The sequence below is a fragment of the Dasypus novemcinctus genome, chromosome 9 (assembly GCF_030445035.2).
Source record: "Dasypus novemcinctus isolate mDasNov1 chromosome 9, mDasNov1.1.hap2, whole genome shotgun sequence".
Lineage (NCBI taxonomy): Eukaryota > Metazoa > Chordata > Mammalia > Cingulata > Dasypodidae > Dasypus > Dasypus novemcinctus.
Genome location: NC_080681.1, coordinates 118,441,749 through 118,457,354, shown reverse-complemented (window position 1 = coordinate 118,457,354; position 15,606 = coordinate 118,441,749). Strand labels below are relative to the sequence as shown.

General features: G+C 59.3%; 1 protein-coding gene across 1 annotated transcript; it reads left to right on the top strand.

The window, feature by feature from the left end:
• The first annotated feature begins 720 nt into the window (after positions 1 to 720).
• Positions 721 to 4,608, top strand: TMEM82 (transmembrane protein 82). Its single transcript, XM_058304344.2, has 6 exons — positions 721 to 878; positions 1,040 to 1,112; positions 1,283 to 1,457; positions 2,095 to 2,512; positions 3,628 to 3,815; positions 4,163 to 4,608. The coding sequence occupies exons 1-6, from the start codon at positions 791 to 793 to the stop codon at positions 4,250 to 4,252; spliced, it is 1,032 nt and encodes a 343-aa protein (XP_058160327.1). The 5' UTR covers positions 721 to 790; the 3' UTR covers positions 4,253 to 4,608.
• The last annotated feature ends 10,998 nt before the right edge of the window (positions 4,609 to 15,606 follow it).

The following is a 15,606-nucleotide window of genomic DNA, read 5'->3' as shown; positions in this document are numbered from 1 at the left end:
TGTCCCTCGGCTGGCAGCCTCTCTCCCCACCTGTTTTCTATTTTGTTTACTGGAGTCCCCTCCGCTGAGTCCCCTGGCCGGCAGCCTCTCTCCCCACCTGTGCTCTTTCAGTCTCGGGCCAGGAGGACTGGAGCAGGCCAGGCAGGTAAGGCCTGCCACCTAGCGGGCTCTGGGGGAACGTCGAGGCAGGACCCAGGCGCTGCCGGAGGGGAGGGCGGGAGCCCCACGGGTCCCAGCCGAGTGGATCCCAGCTGAGTGGATCCTGACCTCAGGTTTTGGGGGGAATAGATCCCCAGCCCTTGGGCTGAGAGGGAGGAGCCTGACCAGGCTGGGGGCGGGTAGACCCCAGACCCCGGGGCCGTGGGGGACAGGCATCCCCCTCTCGGCCTGGGGGGGGGGTGCGGCGAGGGGGGGCGGAGGCCACTCGTCAGGCGTCTGAGAGGGCAGAACTAAGACCCGAGGCCGGAGCTTCCGGAGCCATCGTGTGGCCAAGTCCCAGGGGAGGTGAGAGCCTGGGCCCAGCCTTTCTCCCACCAGCGACCAAGACCAGCCCCAGAGAGGCGCCTTCACCAGCCACCCGACGGGACCCGGGCAGGGCTCCCACCCCCTCGTCCTGGACCCGGGGCAGGTCCTTCTCTGGCCTGGGAAGGGTTAAAGCCCTGGGGGCCTCCTCTGTCCCCCCCCCTTCCCCCCCCAGGCCTTTGACCCCTCCCAGCCCCTCCCCTCCGCAGACACCTTTGCCCTGTGACGGTGACAGTCTCTCCCAGCGCAGACCTGGCTGGAGGCCGCCATGTTCCCCCTGCCCTCCCTCCCCTCCTGGCTCCCCGGCCTCCCCGGGCTCGAGTGGGGCTCCAGCCTCCTCGACGCCCTCCTGCAAGGTGAGCCAGCGCCTCCTCCCCATCCCCGCCTCAGCCCCGGTCCCTCCAGGGCACCCGCTGGGGCAGGGTAGACTGCCCCCCCACACGTGAGTCGCCCGCCTCCCCCCCGTGCCCCTCCCCTAAGCCCTCCCCGCGCCCCACGTCTGCTGCCACCCCTGCAGGCCTCATCGGGGCCTGCGGAGTCTCCTTCTTGAGCAGCCTGCTAAAGGTTTACTTCTTCGTGGGCTGTGTCAAGTGAGTGCCCAGCCCCAAGGCCAGACCCCTGGGCCCTGGGCAGTGGATCTGGTCTGAGGGGGGGGGGGGCGGACTGGGAGGGACTGGAGGGGCGCCTCCCTAGGGAGCATGGCTGGGGGTACCAGGACCCTCTCCAGGGCCACTGTTGCTCACAGCCACTCTGCTCTCAGTGACCCGGAGCGGAGTCTGGAAAAGGAGCGGCTGCAGGTGCAGTGGGCGGCGCTGGAGACGCTGCACCTGGCGGGGCTGGCCTTGCTCCTGACGGTCGTGGGGTCCCGGGTGGCCGCCCTCGTGGTGCTCGAGTTCTCCCTCCGAGCCGTCTCCACGCTGCTGTCCCTGGGCAAGGTGAGGCGGCAGGTTTCCAGCCTCTGGGCCTCAGTTTCCACCCCTGGAACATGGGAGGCTGGGCCCCCAGGAGCACCCCCTATCCTCACCCTCACCACCCCTTTTCTGGAAGGTTGTGACTTGAGCTTGCAGGTTGTTGCTTCCTCAGGTTTTGATGGCCAGACTTAATTCTCCACTCTGACTAGACAACCCCAATCACGAGAAAACAAAAGCGACAGCTCCTGTGGGTGGAGAGCATCCCAAAGCCAGGCGTGGAGTAAACGCTTAGAAGGAACCATCTCATTTAATTCCCGCCACCACAGGGGGACGGGTTTGCTGTAATCCCCACGCAAGAGAAGGCAACTAAGGCTCAGTGAGGTTGAGGCTTGTCTGCAGTCAGTGACCAGCAAGGGCCAGGGGCGGGCTCTGGACCCAGGTCTTTGAGACTCTTACCCATCAGCAAGCAGATGGATCCCAAGTAATAAGACATGATTAGAAGGAAGCCGAGAAAAATGGGCCGGTTAGGGCCTGACCCGCAGTTGGTATTCTCTCTTGGGGAACGATGCCAAAGGTCCCTCGGGCTCCAGCCCTCTTGGTCCTACCACGATAAAGGGAGGCCTGAGCACCCACCATGGCACCCTCCCCTGCCCCCCACCAGGGCTCACAGGGCACCCAGAAGCTGCAGCTCTACCTGCTGAGCCAGTACTCGCTGGGCTGTGGGCTGACGTGCGGCCTGAGCTTCCTGCAGGAGGCCGCCCCCCACCGCACGCTGAACCTGCTGCTGGGCCTCGGGCTGGCTGCCCTGCTCCGCGCCGGCGCCCAGCGCCTCCGCCGCCACGTCTGCTGCCTCTACGAGCTGCACAGCAGCCAGCACTACTGTGGCGTGTGCCTGGGCCTGCTGGCCGGCGCCCACCACCTGCCCCGGCTGCTGGGCCGGGCCCTGGCTGTGGCCTTGGCTGTGGGCGACCTGGCGGCCGTGGCCCTCATCAACCAGGACTTCCTGAGCACCTCGGAGGCCGTGCGCTTCTGGACGCCACTCACCATCTGCTACACACTGCTGGTCATCTACATGCAGGGTGAGGCCGCGGGCCGGGCCCGCGCCGTGAGCGGCTCCTTCCCTATTCACGTCCCGCTGTCTGGCCTGGGACTGTGAGGGCCAGGTGCTGAAGCAGAGGCAGTACAGGGGGGCGGCTCAGACAAGGGGGCAGCGGGCAGCGGGAGTCCCAAGGAGCTGGTGTTGGAACCAGGCCTTGAAGGATAAGCAGGACCTCCACGGGGGAGGATTCTGGGCCCAAGTTCAGAGGTGAGAGAGATAGTGGCAGCATCAAACAAGTGAAAATAATTGAGCGTGATGGTCACCTCGAAGGCACGGGGAGGGGACAAGCCCGGCCAGGTTAACGGGGGCCTGATTAGGAGCCCGTGTCAGCCGCCTGGACAGTGCGATGAGAAGCTGTTGCACAGTTTTAAGCAGCGGTGTGCCTAGCTCAGATCTGGGCTCTAGGAAGCACCCCTGGCGGCAAGGTGGAGATGGGGTGGAAGCAGCGGGACCAGGAGGAGCAGTCCAGGCAGCGGGATCAGCAAGTGCAAAGGCCCTGGGGCGGGAATGATCTTGCCAGTGTCAGTGAACCAAAGAAAGCCAGGATGGCTGGGGGGAGTGAGCAAGGCAGGCTGCGTAAGAGACGAGGTGAGGGTGGAGAGCAGGCTCGCGTCAGGCAGGAGGTCCTCTTGGATTTTACTCCAAGCACAGAGAGACGTCACGGGCGGTTAAAAGCAAAGGGATGGTTTCATCCACTGAGGTTTTTAGGCCACTTGAGCTGCTGAGTGGACAGTGGATCGTGGGATGCAGGTGCAGGTGGCTTGGACCAGGGCAGGGCAGCAGGAGTGGCGGGACACACTCGGGTGGGGATTTATTGGGCAGAAAGAGCCAACAGGGCGTACTGTGGGCCTGTGGGAAAGAGGAGGCAAGGCGGGTCCCGGGAGCGTGGCGGGCTGTGCCCTGCGGGGCCAGGCAGCCGGAGGAGCGGCCTGGCGGGGGGGCGTGCGGGATGAGCAGCCAGCCCTGGGAGGCAGCAGAGCCTGGCACCCGGTGGGTGCTCAGGGTGGGGTGGGGAGGGGAGGAAGGCAGGAGGGCTGCCAGGGGAGGGGGGGCGGGGAGGCTGGGGGCGCGCGGTGAGGCCCGCCCGCCCCGCAGAGGAGCAGCGGCTGCGGCCGGGCGTGCAGAGCCACGTGCAGACGGTGCTGGTGCGCATGGGCGGCCTCCTCGTGCTGCTGCTGACCGTGGGCCGCTGGCTGGACCTCCTGGGCGTCCTGGTCTCCCTGCTGGGCGAGCTCTGGTGCCTGGCGGGTGTCCGCACCCTGCTTGACCTTTGCCAGATACAGGTGGGTCCCCCAGATGCTGAAGTCCTACTCCAGATGCTCGAGAGGCCAAGTTCAAGAGCAGTGGGACGACCCGTGTTGGGGTGGGGGCAAAGGGATCTGGAATCACCTCTCCCTCCCAGGGTTAACCTTTGAGCCCTGTGTAGCCAGCCTGGGGTGTCCTCTGGGTCACTAGGTGGTGGTGGGGGGACAGCTGAGCAGCGCCCCCACCTAGTCAGCAGCTCACTCCATCCTGCACCCACCGGCCCCTGCCGGGGACCCCAGAATTCCTGGGTAATTGGAGGGAGGGCTGAGGCCCTGCAGGGAGGATGGGCGAAATGAGCAATTCCCTCCATCCTTTTCTTCCTTAGGATTTTCCATCCCAGAGGCCTTCGGTGTCATCTCCAAGACAACCCCTGTCCTCGGCACCCGCCCCGCCCCAGGGGACGGACCCCTCCTGACCTGGGTCAGTAGGACTAGGAGTCTTCCTCGGGCTGGAACGGGCTGCCAGCCCAGGCCTGGGTGCCCGGGTGCTGCCTGGAGGAGGTGTGGCTGGGCCAGCCCCCACCTGGAACTCGGGCTGGACACTGGGAGCCCCCGGGGGTCAGGGGAGGGCTGGGGACTGGGTCCCTCAGAGGGCGGGGGGTGCGGAGGCCGCTTGGGTTGGTCCCTCTTTTTCTCAGGGTGGGCGGGGGTACAGCCCCCCTCAGCCAGGTGTTCCCAGGAGGGGTCTGGGGAATAGGCATCCTCAGAATGGCCTCCCCCTTTTCCAGCCTCCCTTGCCCTCTCCACAAACAATAAAGGTGATTTTTCTCAACCCGTGCCTTAGAATCACGAGCACACAGAGAGGGCAAGAGGTTTTTCTGAGGTCACACAGCTCTTTGAGCTGGGGCGGTCTCCTGGGACACATGTGTCAGGGCTGGGTCCCACGGGGTCAGGGCAGGAACGGAGTTCAGGGCTGGGGTGAAGAGGGGAGCAGCAGCCCTTGGCAGGGTTTGAAATCGGGGTGGCTGAGGAGGTGATGTGGATGGGGCAGGTTGGTGCACGGTCAAGTGGCCAAGCACCCATGTGCAGTCTTGGGTAGACGATGCCCACCCCCTGCCCCGACCCAGCCTGAGAGGCAGCCACAGGGAGCACTGTGCTCAGCAGAACCCAGCTCAGAGAGGCTGCCGAGCATACGGGAAAAAGCCCAGCTTCTGAGCTGGGGACCAGCGACTCCACCCTCCTGCTAGGTGACCTTGGGCAAGCTGCTGCCCCTCTCTGAGCTTCCAAGAGCCGACCCTGTGCACGGGGTGAGCACCCACACTCTCGATCTCCTCTCATGTTGACAACAGCCCCAAGAGGCAGGTACTGTTATTATCCCTTTATACAGATTCAGAAACCAAGGCTCAGAGAGGTAAAGTAACTTGCACAAGGCCACACAGCTAGTGAGTGGCAAAGCCAGAATGCATATTCAGGCAGCCACTGAGCTCAGGAGTTCGGCAAGCTTCCTGCTGCTCCCTGCTTGTTGGAGATTTGGACCCAGAGAAACTAACGGGTGGGTGTGAAAATAGGGCGTGTTCTGGAACGTGGTCCCGGTCAACCTTGTCCAGAAGCCGGAAGCCCCCCGCAGAGACCGTCTCTGTATTAGTCAGCCAGAGGGGTGCTGATGCAAACGACCAGGCCATCAAGCACAAGTCACTTCCCTCACCAACTTCTATTCGGAGCAAGATGGCTGCCGACGTCTGCAAGGGTTCAGGCTTCCTGGGTTCCTGTGTTCCTGGGGCTGGCTTTCCTCTGGGTTCAAGGTTCCTCTCTTCGTGGGGCTGGCTTCTCTTTCCTCTGTGAGCTGACTTCCTCGAGCTCCAGTTTAAGTCTTCAGCATCAAACTCCAACATCAAAACTCCAGCATCAGCAGCCCTCAACTCTGTCCTCGCCATGCCTTTTATCTGTGAGTCCCCACCCGCCAAGGGGCAGGGACTCAACGCCTGAATCATGACTCAGTCATGCCCAGGTAAAGATCAGATTACAAGCATAATCCAGTATCTATTTTTGGAATTTAAAAACGTATCAAACTGCTAGAGTCTCCCTGTCCAGGCATCCAGCCCGTGGGGACTGAGGGCCCAGCTCGGGGCCAATTCCAGGAGACACCCCGCAGGACAGAGGAGACACGCAGCCAGTGAGCTTCTGGTGGGGGGTGCGGAGAGAGGCAGGGTTATCCAGGAGCACAGGAAGGCGTCAGGGAGGAGGGGAGGCCCAGAGAAGGTGCTTGTTGGCTCTGGGCTCGGTGGGCCTCCACCTCTCAGCAAAGGCCATCGCGGACACTCGAAGGCTGCTGCCCTGGGGCGGGCAGGACAAGCCTAAGACTCTACCCCCCACCCCCGCCCCGGGGCGCACATGGGGCTCACGGGCAGGCTGGACCCAGCGCTGGGCCCAACGCCTTCAGCTCATTCCTCCAACAATGGCCAAATTCCCAACCCTCGCTCCCGGCCCTGCCCCCAGCACGGGCCCCTGGGCCCCCGGGTGTGGGAGCTGAGGTGGGGGAAATGCCCACCCCCCCCCCCGCCGCAGGACGCAGTGCCCCCGCCTGGGGGTGCGCCCAGCTCCCCCGGGCAGGAAACATGTCCCAGTCTAGGAGGAAATGGCTCAGTTGGGTGGCACGGGGCCAGCCCCTCGCCAGACCCAACTGGGCGCCTGGTTCCGGGGGAGCCCAGCACTTTTCCTGGAAGGCACCTCGGCCTCGCGGCCCTGGCGATGCTGGGACCCAGTGGGGACAGGTCTGGAAGGGGCCTGGACCCAGCAGTCCTTTCCTTTTTATGGGCAAGGGGACCGTTTTCCAAACAAAAACTGGAACACATGGGCTGGAATAGAATTCTTTTCTTATTATTAAATTATTTTTGTGAAAAATCCGACAAGTATAAAAAAATTAGGTCACTCGGAGTGAGGCATTTAGCAAATGCTCATACCAAAAAAAGAAAAGCAGGCATAAAGTCCAGGGGGTGTAGAAAAATGTGAATTGCACTGTCTGGGGCGGGGGTGTGAAGCTGGGCCTTGTTTTCCCACAGAAACCACGAGAGCCTGTACCCTGGGCCCTGACCACCCAGGACCGAGGTGCAGGGTGGGGGCTACACGACTCTGACGAGGCCGTGCAGATGGGAGATTAGCAGGACAGACCACGCTGCCTCTGTGGGGGGGCCCTCTGGGGGAGGAGGCAGACACACCCATGGGATGTCAGGAAGGAAGTAAAGCTGGGTGGGGGGGGATGGGGTGCTAGGAATGGTGTATCTGTTATCTACACTGCGTAACAAATTAACCCCCAACTTTAGCAGATTAACACAACAGACGCTTACTATCTCACTTCTTCTGTGGGGCAGGAATCTGGGCTGGACTTCACAGGGTCCTCGGTCTCAGCGGCTCTCAGCCGAGGCTGTGGTGTCATCTTGAGGTGTGACAGGGGGGGGACGGTGTCCCACTCCCAAATTCACTCAAAGGGCCATGAGCAGGATTCAGCGTCTCATGAGCCGTGGGGCTCAGGGCTCCAGGCCACCCTCATTCCCCTGCCGCCTGGGCCCTCCATGGTTGGCTCTTGGCGTGGCGGCTGGCTTCCCTCAGAGCAAATGCAAGAGAGAGAGCAAGACAGATGTCACCATCTTTTTTTACCCAATATTGACAACCCATGGGGTTTTTGTTAGTTTTTTTAAACAGCATCATGGAGATATAATTCATATATTATACAATTCACCTACTTAAAGTGTGAAATTCAATGGTTTTTAGTGTATTCATAAATAAGTATGACCGTCATACAGGCAATTAGAGAACATCTCATCACCTCAAAAAAAAACGCTGGTGCCCTTTGACTATATCCCCCAGCCCTCCCCCAGCCCTCAACCCATGGCTCTAAGCAGCCACTATTCTATTTTCTCCCTCTATAGACTTCTCTTTTCTGGACTTTCATATATATAATATGTGACTGGTTTCTTTTGTTTAGCAGAATGTTTTGAAGATTCACCCAGGTTGTGGCATGTATCAGTACTTCATTTCTTTTTCACAGCCAAATAATATTCCATCGCATGGATATACCACATTTTATTCATCCATTCATCATTTGGGTTGTTTCTACCTTTTTGTTATATGAATAATGCTGCTATAAACATTCTTTTATGTGGATCCACGTGTGTGTTCCTTTCTTTTGGGCTATATACCTAGGAGTAGAATTGCTGGGTCAATCGTTTGAGGAGCTGCCAGGCTGCTTTCCAAAGTGGTGGCCCCATTTTACATTCCCCGTGGTGGCGTAGGAGGGTTCTGATTGCACCACTTTCTCACCAGCACTTGTTATCTGACTTTTTGATTCTACCATCCTAATGGGTATGAAGTGGCATTTGTGGTTTGGATGTGCATTTCCCTGTGGACTAATGATACTGAATTTTTTTTAATGTGTTTATTGGTCATTTGTATATCTTCCATGGAGAAAGGTTTATTCAGATCCTTTGCCCATTTTAAAATTGGGTTATGTGTCTTTTTACCATTGAGTTATCAGCATTCTTTATATATTCTAGATACAAGTCCCTTATCAGATATATAATTTGCAAATATTGTCTCCTATTCCATGGGTCTTTTCACTTTCTTTCTTTTTTCTTTTGAGGTTCTGGGGCCAGGCAGCATACCCGGGACCTCATGTGTGGGAAGCTGGCACTCAACCACTGAGCCACATCGGCTCCCCTGCGTTCGTTTTTTCATTTGTGTGTTGTTTGTTTTTAGGAGACACTGGGAACCAAAGCCAGGACCTCCCGTGTGGGAAGCAAGTGCTCAACTGCTTGAGCCACATCCGCTACCCCTTTTCACTTTTTTTTTTAAGATTTTATTTTTTTATTTATTTCTCCCCACTCCCTCCATTGTCTGCTTTCTGTGTCCATTCATTGTGCGGTCTTCTGTGTCTGCTTGTTTTCTCATTGGGTGGCTCCAGGAACTGATCTTGGGACCTTCCGGAGTGGGAGAGAGGCAATCATTCTCTTGTGCCACCTAAGCTTCCTGGTCTGCTGCATCTCTTTTTCTCTCTCCTCTGTGTCTCTTTTTGTTGCATCATCTTGCTGCACCAGCTCTCTGTGCAGGCCAGCACTCCACGCAGGCCAGCACTCCGTGTGGGCCAGCTTGCCACACGGGCCAGCACTCCATGTGGGCCAGCTCGCCACACGGGCCAGCTTGCCTTCACCAGGAGGCCCTGGGTATCGAATCCTGGACCTCCCATGTGGTAGACAGGAGCCCAATTGCTTGAGCCACATCCGCATCCCCCTTTTCACTTTCTTGATGGTGCCCTTGAAGAAAAAATGTTTTTAATTTTGGTGAAGTCCATTTCATCTATTTTTTCTTTTGCTACTCATGTTTTGGGTGTGATATCTAAGAATGATTGCAAATCTGAGGTCATGAAGATTTATCCCTATGTTTTCCTCTAAGAGTTTCATAGTTTTAGGTCTAACATTTAGGTCTTTGATCCACTTGCAGTTAATTTTTGTGTATGGTGTGAGGCAGTCTTTTTGTAACCCAGTATTGAAACCTGACACCCCCATGTTTTGTCCTATTTGGCTGGTTAGAAGTCAGTCACTAGGCCCAGCCCCGTGCGGACACTGGCAGGTGGGGATTGCCAAGGGCCACCTTAGAAGCTGCCTTCCACGGAGGGCTTCCTGGAGGTGGGGACGTCTGCATAGAGGCCCGAATGGAGAGAAGAGCAAGCCAAGCCGTCTCAGGCCAAGGGGTCAGCGTGGGCAAAGGCCCCGAGGTGGGAACAAGCTTGGGATATTTTAGGGCCATCAGGACATTTCTCGAGGCTGGAGCATCATGAAGGAGGGGGAGGGACAGGAAATGAGATCCTGGGGGCGGGCAGGGACCAGATGGCTCCGATTCTGAGAAGGAAGCCAGGGAGGGTTTTGCAGAAGGAAGCAGCACAATCTGACTTACATTTGAAAAGGATTCCTCTCTGCTGTTTTCAGACTAGACGGTCTAGAAACAAGGTGAGCCAGTTGGGAAGCACCTGCAGCCACCCCCGCGCGGGGCGACGGCGGCCTGGGCCGAGCTAGCGGCGGCGGAGGCGACCCACGCAGTTGGACGCGGGACGGCTTTTGAAGACAGGGTCGAGGTCCTGATCAGTCAGCGCGGGCGGAGGGCAAGAGGAATCCCCACGGCATCCAGACTGCGGCCAGAGGAAGCGGGGGTGTGGTGGGGCTGCTGGCAGAGGAGCCGGTTCCTCCCGGCCGCCGTGGGCAGCCGTGGTGGGCGAGGACCAGGGGCCGTGAGGCGAGTGATGTGGTCCCTGAGGTGGCCTTGGAGGACGGGGTGGGGCTGGGGCCCTGCAGAAACTGGGGGGTGCTTGGAGAATGGGGGTGGGGCTGGAGGGTGCTGAAGAAGCCTTGGGGGTGCTGAGGGGTGCTTGGGGGGCCCTGAAGAAGCTGGGGGGTGCTTGGAGGATGAGGGTGGGGCTGGAGGGTGCTGAAGAAGCCTCGGGGGTGCTGAGGGGTGCTTGGGGGGCCCTGAAGAAGCTGGGGGGTGCTTGGAGAATGGGGGTGGGGCTGGAGGGTGCTGAAGAAGCCTTGGGAGTGCTGAGGGGTGCTTGGGGGGCCCTGAAGAAGCTGGGGGGTGCTTGGAGAATGGGGGTGGGGCTGGAGGGTGCTGAAGAAGCCTTGGGGGTGCTGAGGGGTGCTTGGGGGGCCCTGAAGAAGCTGGGGGGGTGCTTGGAGAATGGGGGTGGGGCTGGAGGGTGCTGAAGAAGCCTTGGGAGTGCCGAGGGGTGCTTGGGGGGCCCTGAAGAAGCTGGGGGGTGCTTGGAGGATGAGGGTGGGGCTGGAGGGTGCTGAAGAAGCCTTGGGGGTGCTGAGGGGTGCTTGGGGGGCCCTGCAGAAGCTGGGGGGTACTTGGAGGATGGGGGTGGGGCTGGAGGGTGCTGAAGAAGCCTTGGGGGGTACTGAGGGGTGCTTGGGGGTGCTGAAGAAGCTGGGGGGGTGCCTGGAGGATGGGGCTGGGGGCTGCTGAGGCCCCTGCAGGCCTTACAGCTCCTCAGTGCCGACGAGAGGGGCGGCGGGAGGGTAGCGAGGCTGGTGCAGAGGGGCAAGAGCTCAGGGGCAGGAGAGGCGGGCCCAGGAGGGCGCCGGGCCCAGGCTACGCAGCCACGCACGGGCCTTGAGCAGGGACGTCCGCGGATCAGGTGCTTTAGAAGGAGCGAGCGGCTCTGTGTGGGAAAGGGGGAAGAGCAGGGGCGAATCAAAACTTAAGGAACCCCTTTTGGAAAAAAGATATAGAATTTGTAAGGAAGTGCATATTCATTTAGAGTGAGAAGGGAAAGCCCAAAGAATTACTCGTGCCATCAAGATTTGAACCTGCTCTTAACGCCTCTGCTAGCAATTTGCCAGGAACGTTTACCGATGACGCTTCTGGTGTGAACCTGGCTTCGCTCCCTGTCCAGAACACTCCGTAACTCCCAGCAACTCCCGGCCCTCCCAGCTGCCCTTGCGATGAAAGCCTTGAGTGTCAGCTTCGATACCTTCACTATAAGGCCCCAAGGGGGAAGAGGGGAGCAGGGGGCCAGTTGGGGGCAGGGGCAGGTCTAGGCCACATTAGGCTTTAGTGAGAGGGGTCTTGGGTTGGGGGTACTGAGATAGACGTTGCCAAGGGAGAGCTGGGGTGGATGACGTGGGGAGTGGAGGCTCCCACTGGGGATGGGGCTTGGGGGGGATGAGGGAACAGGGTTGGGGCAGCTCAGGGACATTCACAGCGAGTGGCACCAGGACTTCCTCTTCTCTACCCACAGAGGGGTTCAGAGCCAGCAACCTGGGCCGGGAGGGGCCCCCCAGCCTGCCGAGCCTCCCACCCGCTCACTCTGGCGTCCGTGCTGATTCACGGAGAGGGTGGCCTGGCTGTGGGGCAGCTCAGGGCCCCGCCGGGAGGGGACTGAGGCCCAGGTGTAGTCAGGCCAGGCTGGGCCCTGCCTGGGGCGAGCAGGTGGGACTCAGGCCTCGGCTTCTGAATGTTTTCCCACGCACCTGGCCGGCTCGGGAAAGGGGCCTGGAGCTAGACTGCCTGGACGTGACCGAAGCCGTCACTAAGTAAAGGCCGTGACCTTGAGCAAGTCACTCTCTATGCCTCAGTGTCCCCATCTGTTGTGAGGACTGACCCAGAGGATGGATGTAGGACGCTTAGCCCAGCGTCTGATGACGTCCTTTAGTGTCCCCAGAGGGAACCACGGCCCAGTTCCAACCACAACTCAGATTCCAAGGGTCCAGGGAAGGAACCCTAGACGCCAGGTGGCAGAAGCGGGGACAGCGCTCAGGGGAGGGAAGTGACAGTGCCGAGACCAGGCCCTCCTGCATCTTGTCCCCCAACTCCCCCACTCCCACACCTTCCTTGTCCACCTGGCGACCCTCTGGGCTCATCCAGCCACTCTTTATTGAGAATTAGAACCCGGAGCTAGGCTTTCTTTTTTTTGCATTCTCTCATCTAGGAGTTAATTATTGTTTTCTCCCCAGGAGGAAAACTCAAGATACAGAGAGATTCACGGACTTGTTCAAGGATACACAGCTAGTAAATGAGGGAGCCAAGATGTAGACTCAAATGGGTTTGACTTCAAAACCCAAATCCTTAACCCCTCTCTGCCTTTTACTGCTTCTCAGGCAATTTGCAGATAGGGCTACTCCCGGCCCAGATGCCTTTACTTCGCAGGAATTACCGAGTCCCTCCCATGTGCCAAAGACTGCGCTAAGGGCTGGGGAGGGAAGAGCAGAAAGACACTGCCTTGCTGCCAGTGTCCGGCAAGCGCCAAGCAGAGCAGTGGCCCTGGCGGCCGCGCATGTCCCCAGGGGAGGTACACGACTCCTCGACTTACCTGGAGGAGTCAGGAGTCTCCTCAAAAGTGGTGACACTGGAATAGAGTTTGCCAAGAGGGGGCTTTGGTCCAGACCAGACCCCTGAAGCCTGGCTAATATTAATCACGACTCTTTTTTGAACTGGTTTAAGAAAAAGCCCGGGGAAGCAGATGTGGCTCAACCGATAGAGTGTCTGCCTACCACATGGGAGGTCCAGGGTTCAAATCCAGGGCCTCCTGACCTGTGTGCAGCTGGCCCACACGCAGCGCTTGTGTGTGCAAGGAGTGCCGTGCCACGCAGGGGTGTCCTCCGCGTAGGGGAGCCCCATGCGCAAGGAGTGCGCCCTGCAAGGAGAACCGCCCTGCACGAGAAAAGCACAGCCTGCCCAGGAGTGGCGCCGCACACATGGAGAGCTGACACAGCAAGATGATGCAACAAAAAGACACAGATTCCCACTGCCACCGAGAATGCAAGTGGACACAGAAGAACACACAGCGAATGAACACAGAGAGCAGACAATGGGGAGAGGGAGAAATAAAATTAAATAAATAAATAATTTAAAAATTTAAAAAGAAAAAGCCAGGAGAGAAAGAGAGAGAAGGCGTGGCTCGTGTAACTGGAAAGCACAGAGGCAGGACGTCAGGCCTGGCTGGAAGCAGCCACTTAAAGGATGGAATCAGTTCTCTCACCTTTTCTCTTAGCTCTGCCGTCCCCTGCGGTAGTCCACCTGGTGGCAGGATGCCACCAAGCTTGCCTCCTGCCAGTCAACCAGCCAACTGGAAAAACCCTGCCTCTTTCCAGATCCTTGCAGCCATAGGCCCGGGGCTGAGATTGGGTCGGGCGCTCATTGCAGAACCAGCAGCCACTGTGACCGGCCAGGGCCTGGCCCATGTGTACCCCCCAGAGCCACTGGAGTTGTGACGAGCCCACCCGAGCCCAAGGGACTGAGTGTGGGGGGCCTAAACAGAAATTGGGGTCTGCTCTCCAAAGCGGGGAAAGCGATGCCAGGCTGGCAGGAACGTGGGCATCCTTGAGATTCTCTAGGGGATCAGCTTCTTCCTGGCTTTCAGCTCTTTGCTCATCTTATACTATCCTGTAACCTGTCCTCTATGGTGCAAAGAGGAAAAGGGCCCACTTCCACACACCACCGGGCCCTAGGCATTTTATCCACGTAGATCCCCTCAAATCCTCGCAACTAAGCTGCAAAGGGGGAAGTGGATGTGGCTCAACGGATAGGGCATCCGCCTACCATATGGAGGGCCCAGGGTTCGATCCCCAGGGCCTCCCGACCTGTGTGGTGAGCTGGCCCCCGTGCAGTGCTGGTGCGCGCAAGGAATGCCGTGCCACGCAGGGGTGTCCCCCATGTAGGGGAGCCCCACGTGCAAGGAGAGGCGTCCCATGTGAACAAAGAAAAACATGCAGCCTGCCCACGAGTGGCACCGCACACACAGAGAGCTGATGCAGCAAGAGGATGGAACAAAAAGAGACAGAGATTCCCAGTGCTGCTGACAAAAATACAAGTGGACAGAGAACACATAGTGAATGGACACAGAGAGTAGACAACAGGGGCGGGGGGGGGTGGAGAAATTTTTTAAAAATAAAATTAAAATAATAGCAACTTAAAAAAAAAAAAGGAAAAAGCTGCAAAGGAAGGACTACGACTCTGGCTTGCAAGAAGAGACTCAGAGAGATTTGCCCAAGGCTGGTGAGTGGCAGAGCTGGAATCAGAGATCCTGAAGTTGCTCACCGCACGGTCTGCCCCACCCCCTGCCCGCCCCGGTGCCATGAGCTCCCGCTTCTCTGCAACTGCCGCACCCCTGCCCAGCCCCTAGCCCAGGGCCTGGCGCACAGCAGCGGCTCGGGGAGTAGGTGTGGAATTGACGTGATTATTAGCAGGCAGAGCAGAGGCTGACGGGAGGGGCAGGGGCCAAGATGCTGGGAGCCGGGTGAGGTGGGGTCCTGCCCTTTCTGAGGAGTGGCCCCCGTCCCCGCTGTAGAACCTCAGGCACTGGGCAATTCTGCTTTGGCCCGGCCGGGGCACCGGGGCGGGCCGATGGGCAGGTGCTGCCTTTGGAGGGTCCCAGCCCCTTCCCTGGCTGTAGCTCAGGAGGCCTAGTAGGAACGCCACACACCCGGGGCTGGGGCACCCCTCCAGCCCGCTCTCTCCAGACTTGTCCCAGGTCTTGGTTCTGGCTGGAGAGGGCGTGCCGGACGGTGTGAGCCGTGAGCCCTGGAAACCCGGCCGGGGGATGTGGAAATAACAACAACTGCTACCGCTTCTGGGACCCGCCAGCCCTGGGTGGGCCCTTTCCGTGCCTTTGTTCCCAACAGTTCTGCAAGGGAAAGATATGTGTCCCCATTCGAGGGCAGCTAGTTCCACTCCCTGCATTACAGGTGGGGCAACGGCCCTTCAGAGAGGGAAGTAACTTGTCCGGATGTCCCCCTGCCTCCCTCTCCCTGGGGTGCTCTCACCCCGTTCTTCTCATGACTGGCTCCTCCTTGTCTCAGCTGGAAGGTCACCTCCTCTGAGAAGCCCTCCATGTCCCCCAGCACCTTATCCTGCCGCTGTCCCTGGCTCCCCCCTTCAAAGTGCCTTTTGCCCCAGCCGGTCGTTGTGTTCATTTGCCGGAAGCCCGAGCTGCCCACCATCCCACGAGCGCCAGGAGCACAGGGCCTGTGGCTGGCCGGTGCCCACGTGGCAGGCGGTGTGCTGAGTCGTGGTAGTGCCCTTCTCGCCAGCAGCTGGACAGCAGCCCATGTCCCCTCTTCCCTGGATCTTTTCCCCCAACCTCTCTCCACCCCTTACCTGCCACCAGGGGTCTCAGCTCCTGCAACCCAGACTGGAAATTGAGTCCTCTCCCGGGGCCCTCTGGGGAGGGAAGAGAGGTGGCCTGGGCCTGGCAGGGCGGGAGGAGGGCGCAGCGCCTCGGAGCGGGCAGACAAAGGGCGTGTGTTCTCATCCAGCCCACTTCCTGGGTTTCCATTGCAGG

Coding starts and splice junctions, on each gene's coding strand:
- TMEM82 (XM_058304344.2), top strand. CDS start 791: ATGTTCCCCCTGCCCTCCCTCCCCTCCTGGCTCCCCGGCCTCCCCGGG. Junction 879..1,039: donor CCTCGACGCCCTCCTGCAAG/GTGAGCCAGCGC, acceptor CCACCCCTGCAG/GCCTCATCGGGGCCTGCGGA. Junction 1,458..2,094: donor CGCTGCTGTCCCTGGGCAAG/GTGAGGCGGCAG, acceptor GCCCCCCACCAG/GGCTCACAGGGCACCCAGAA.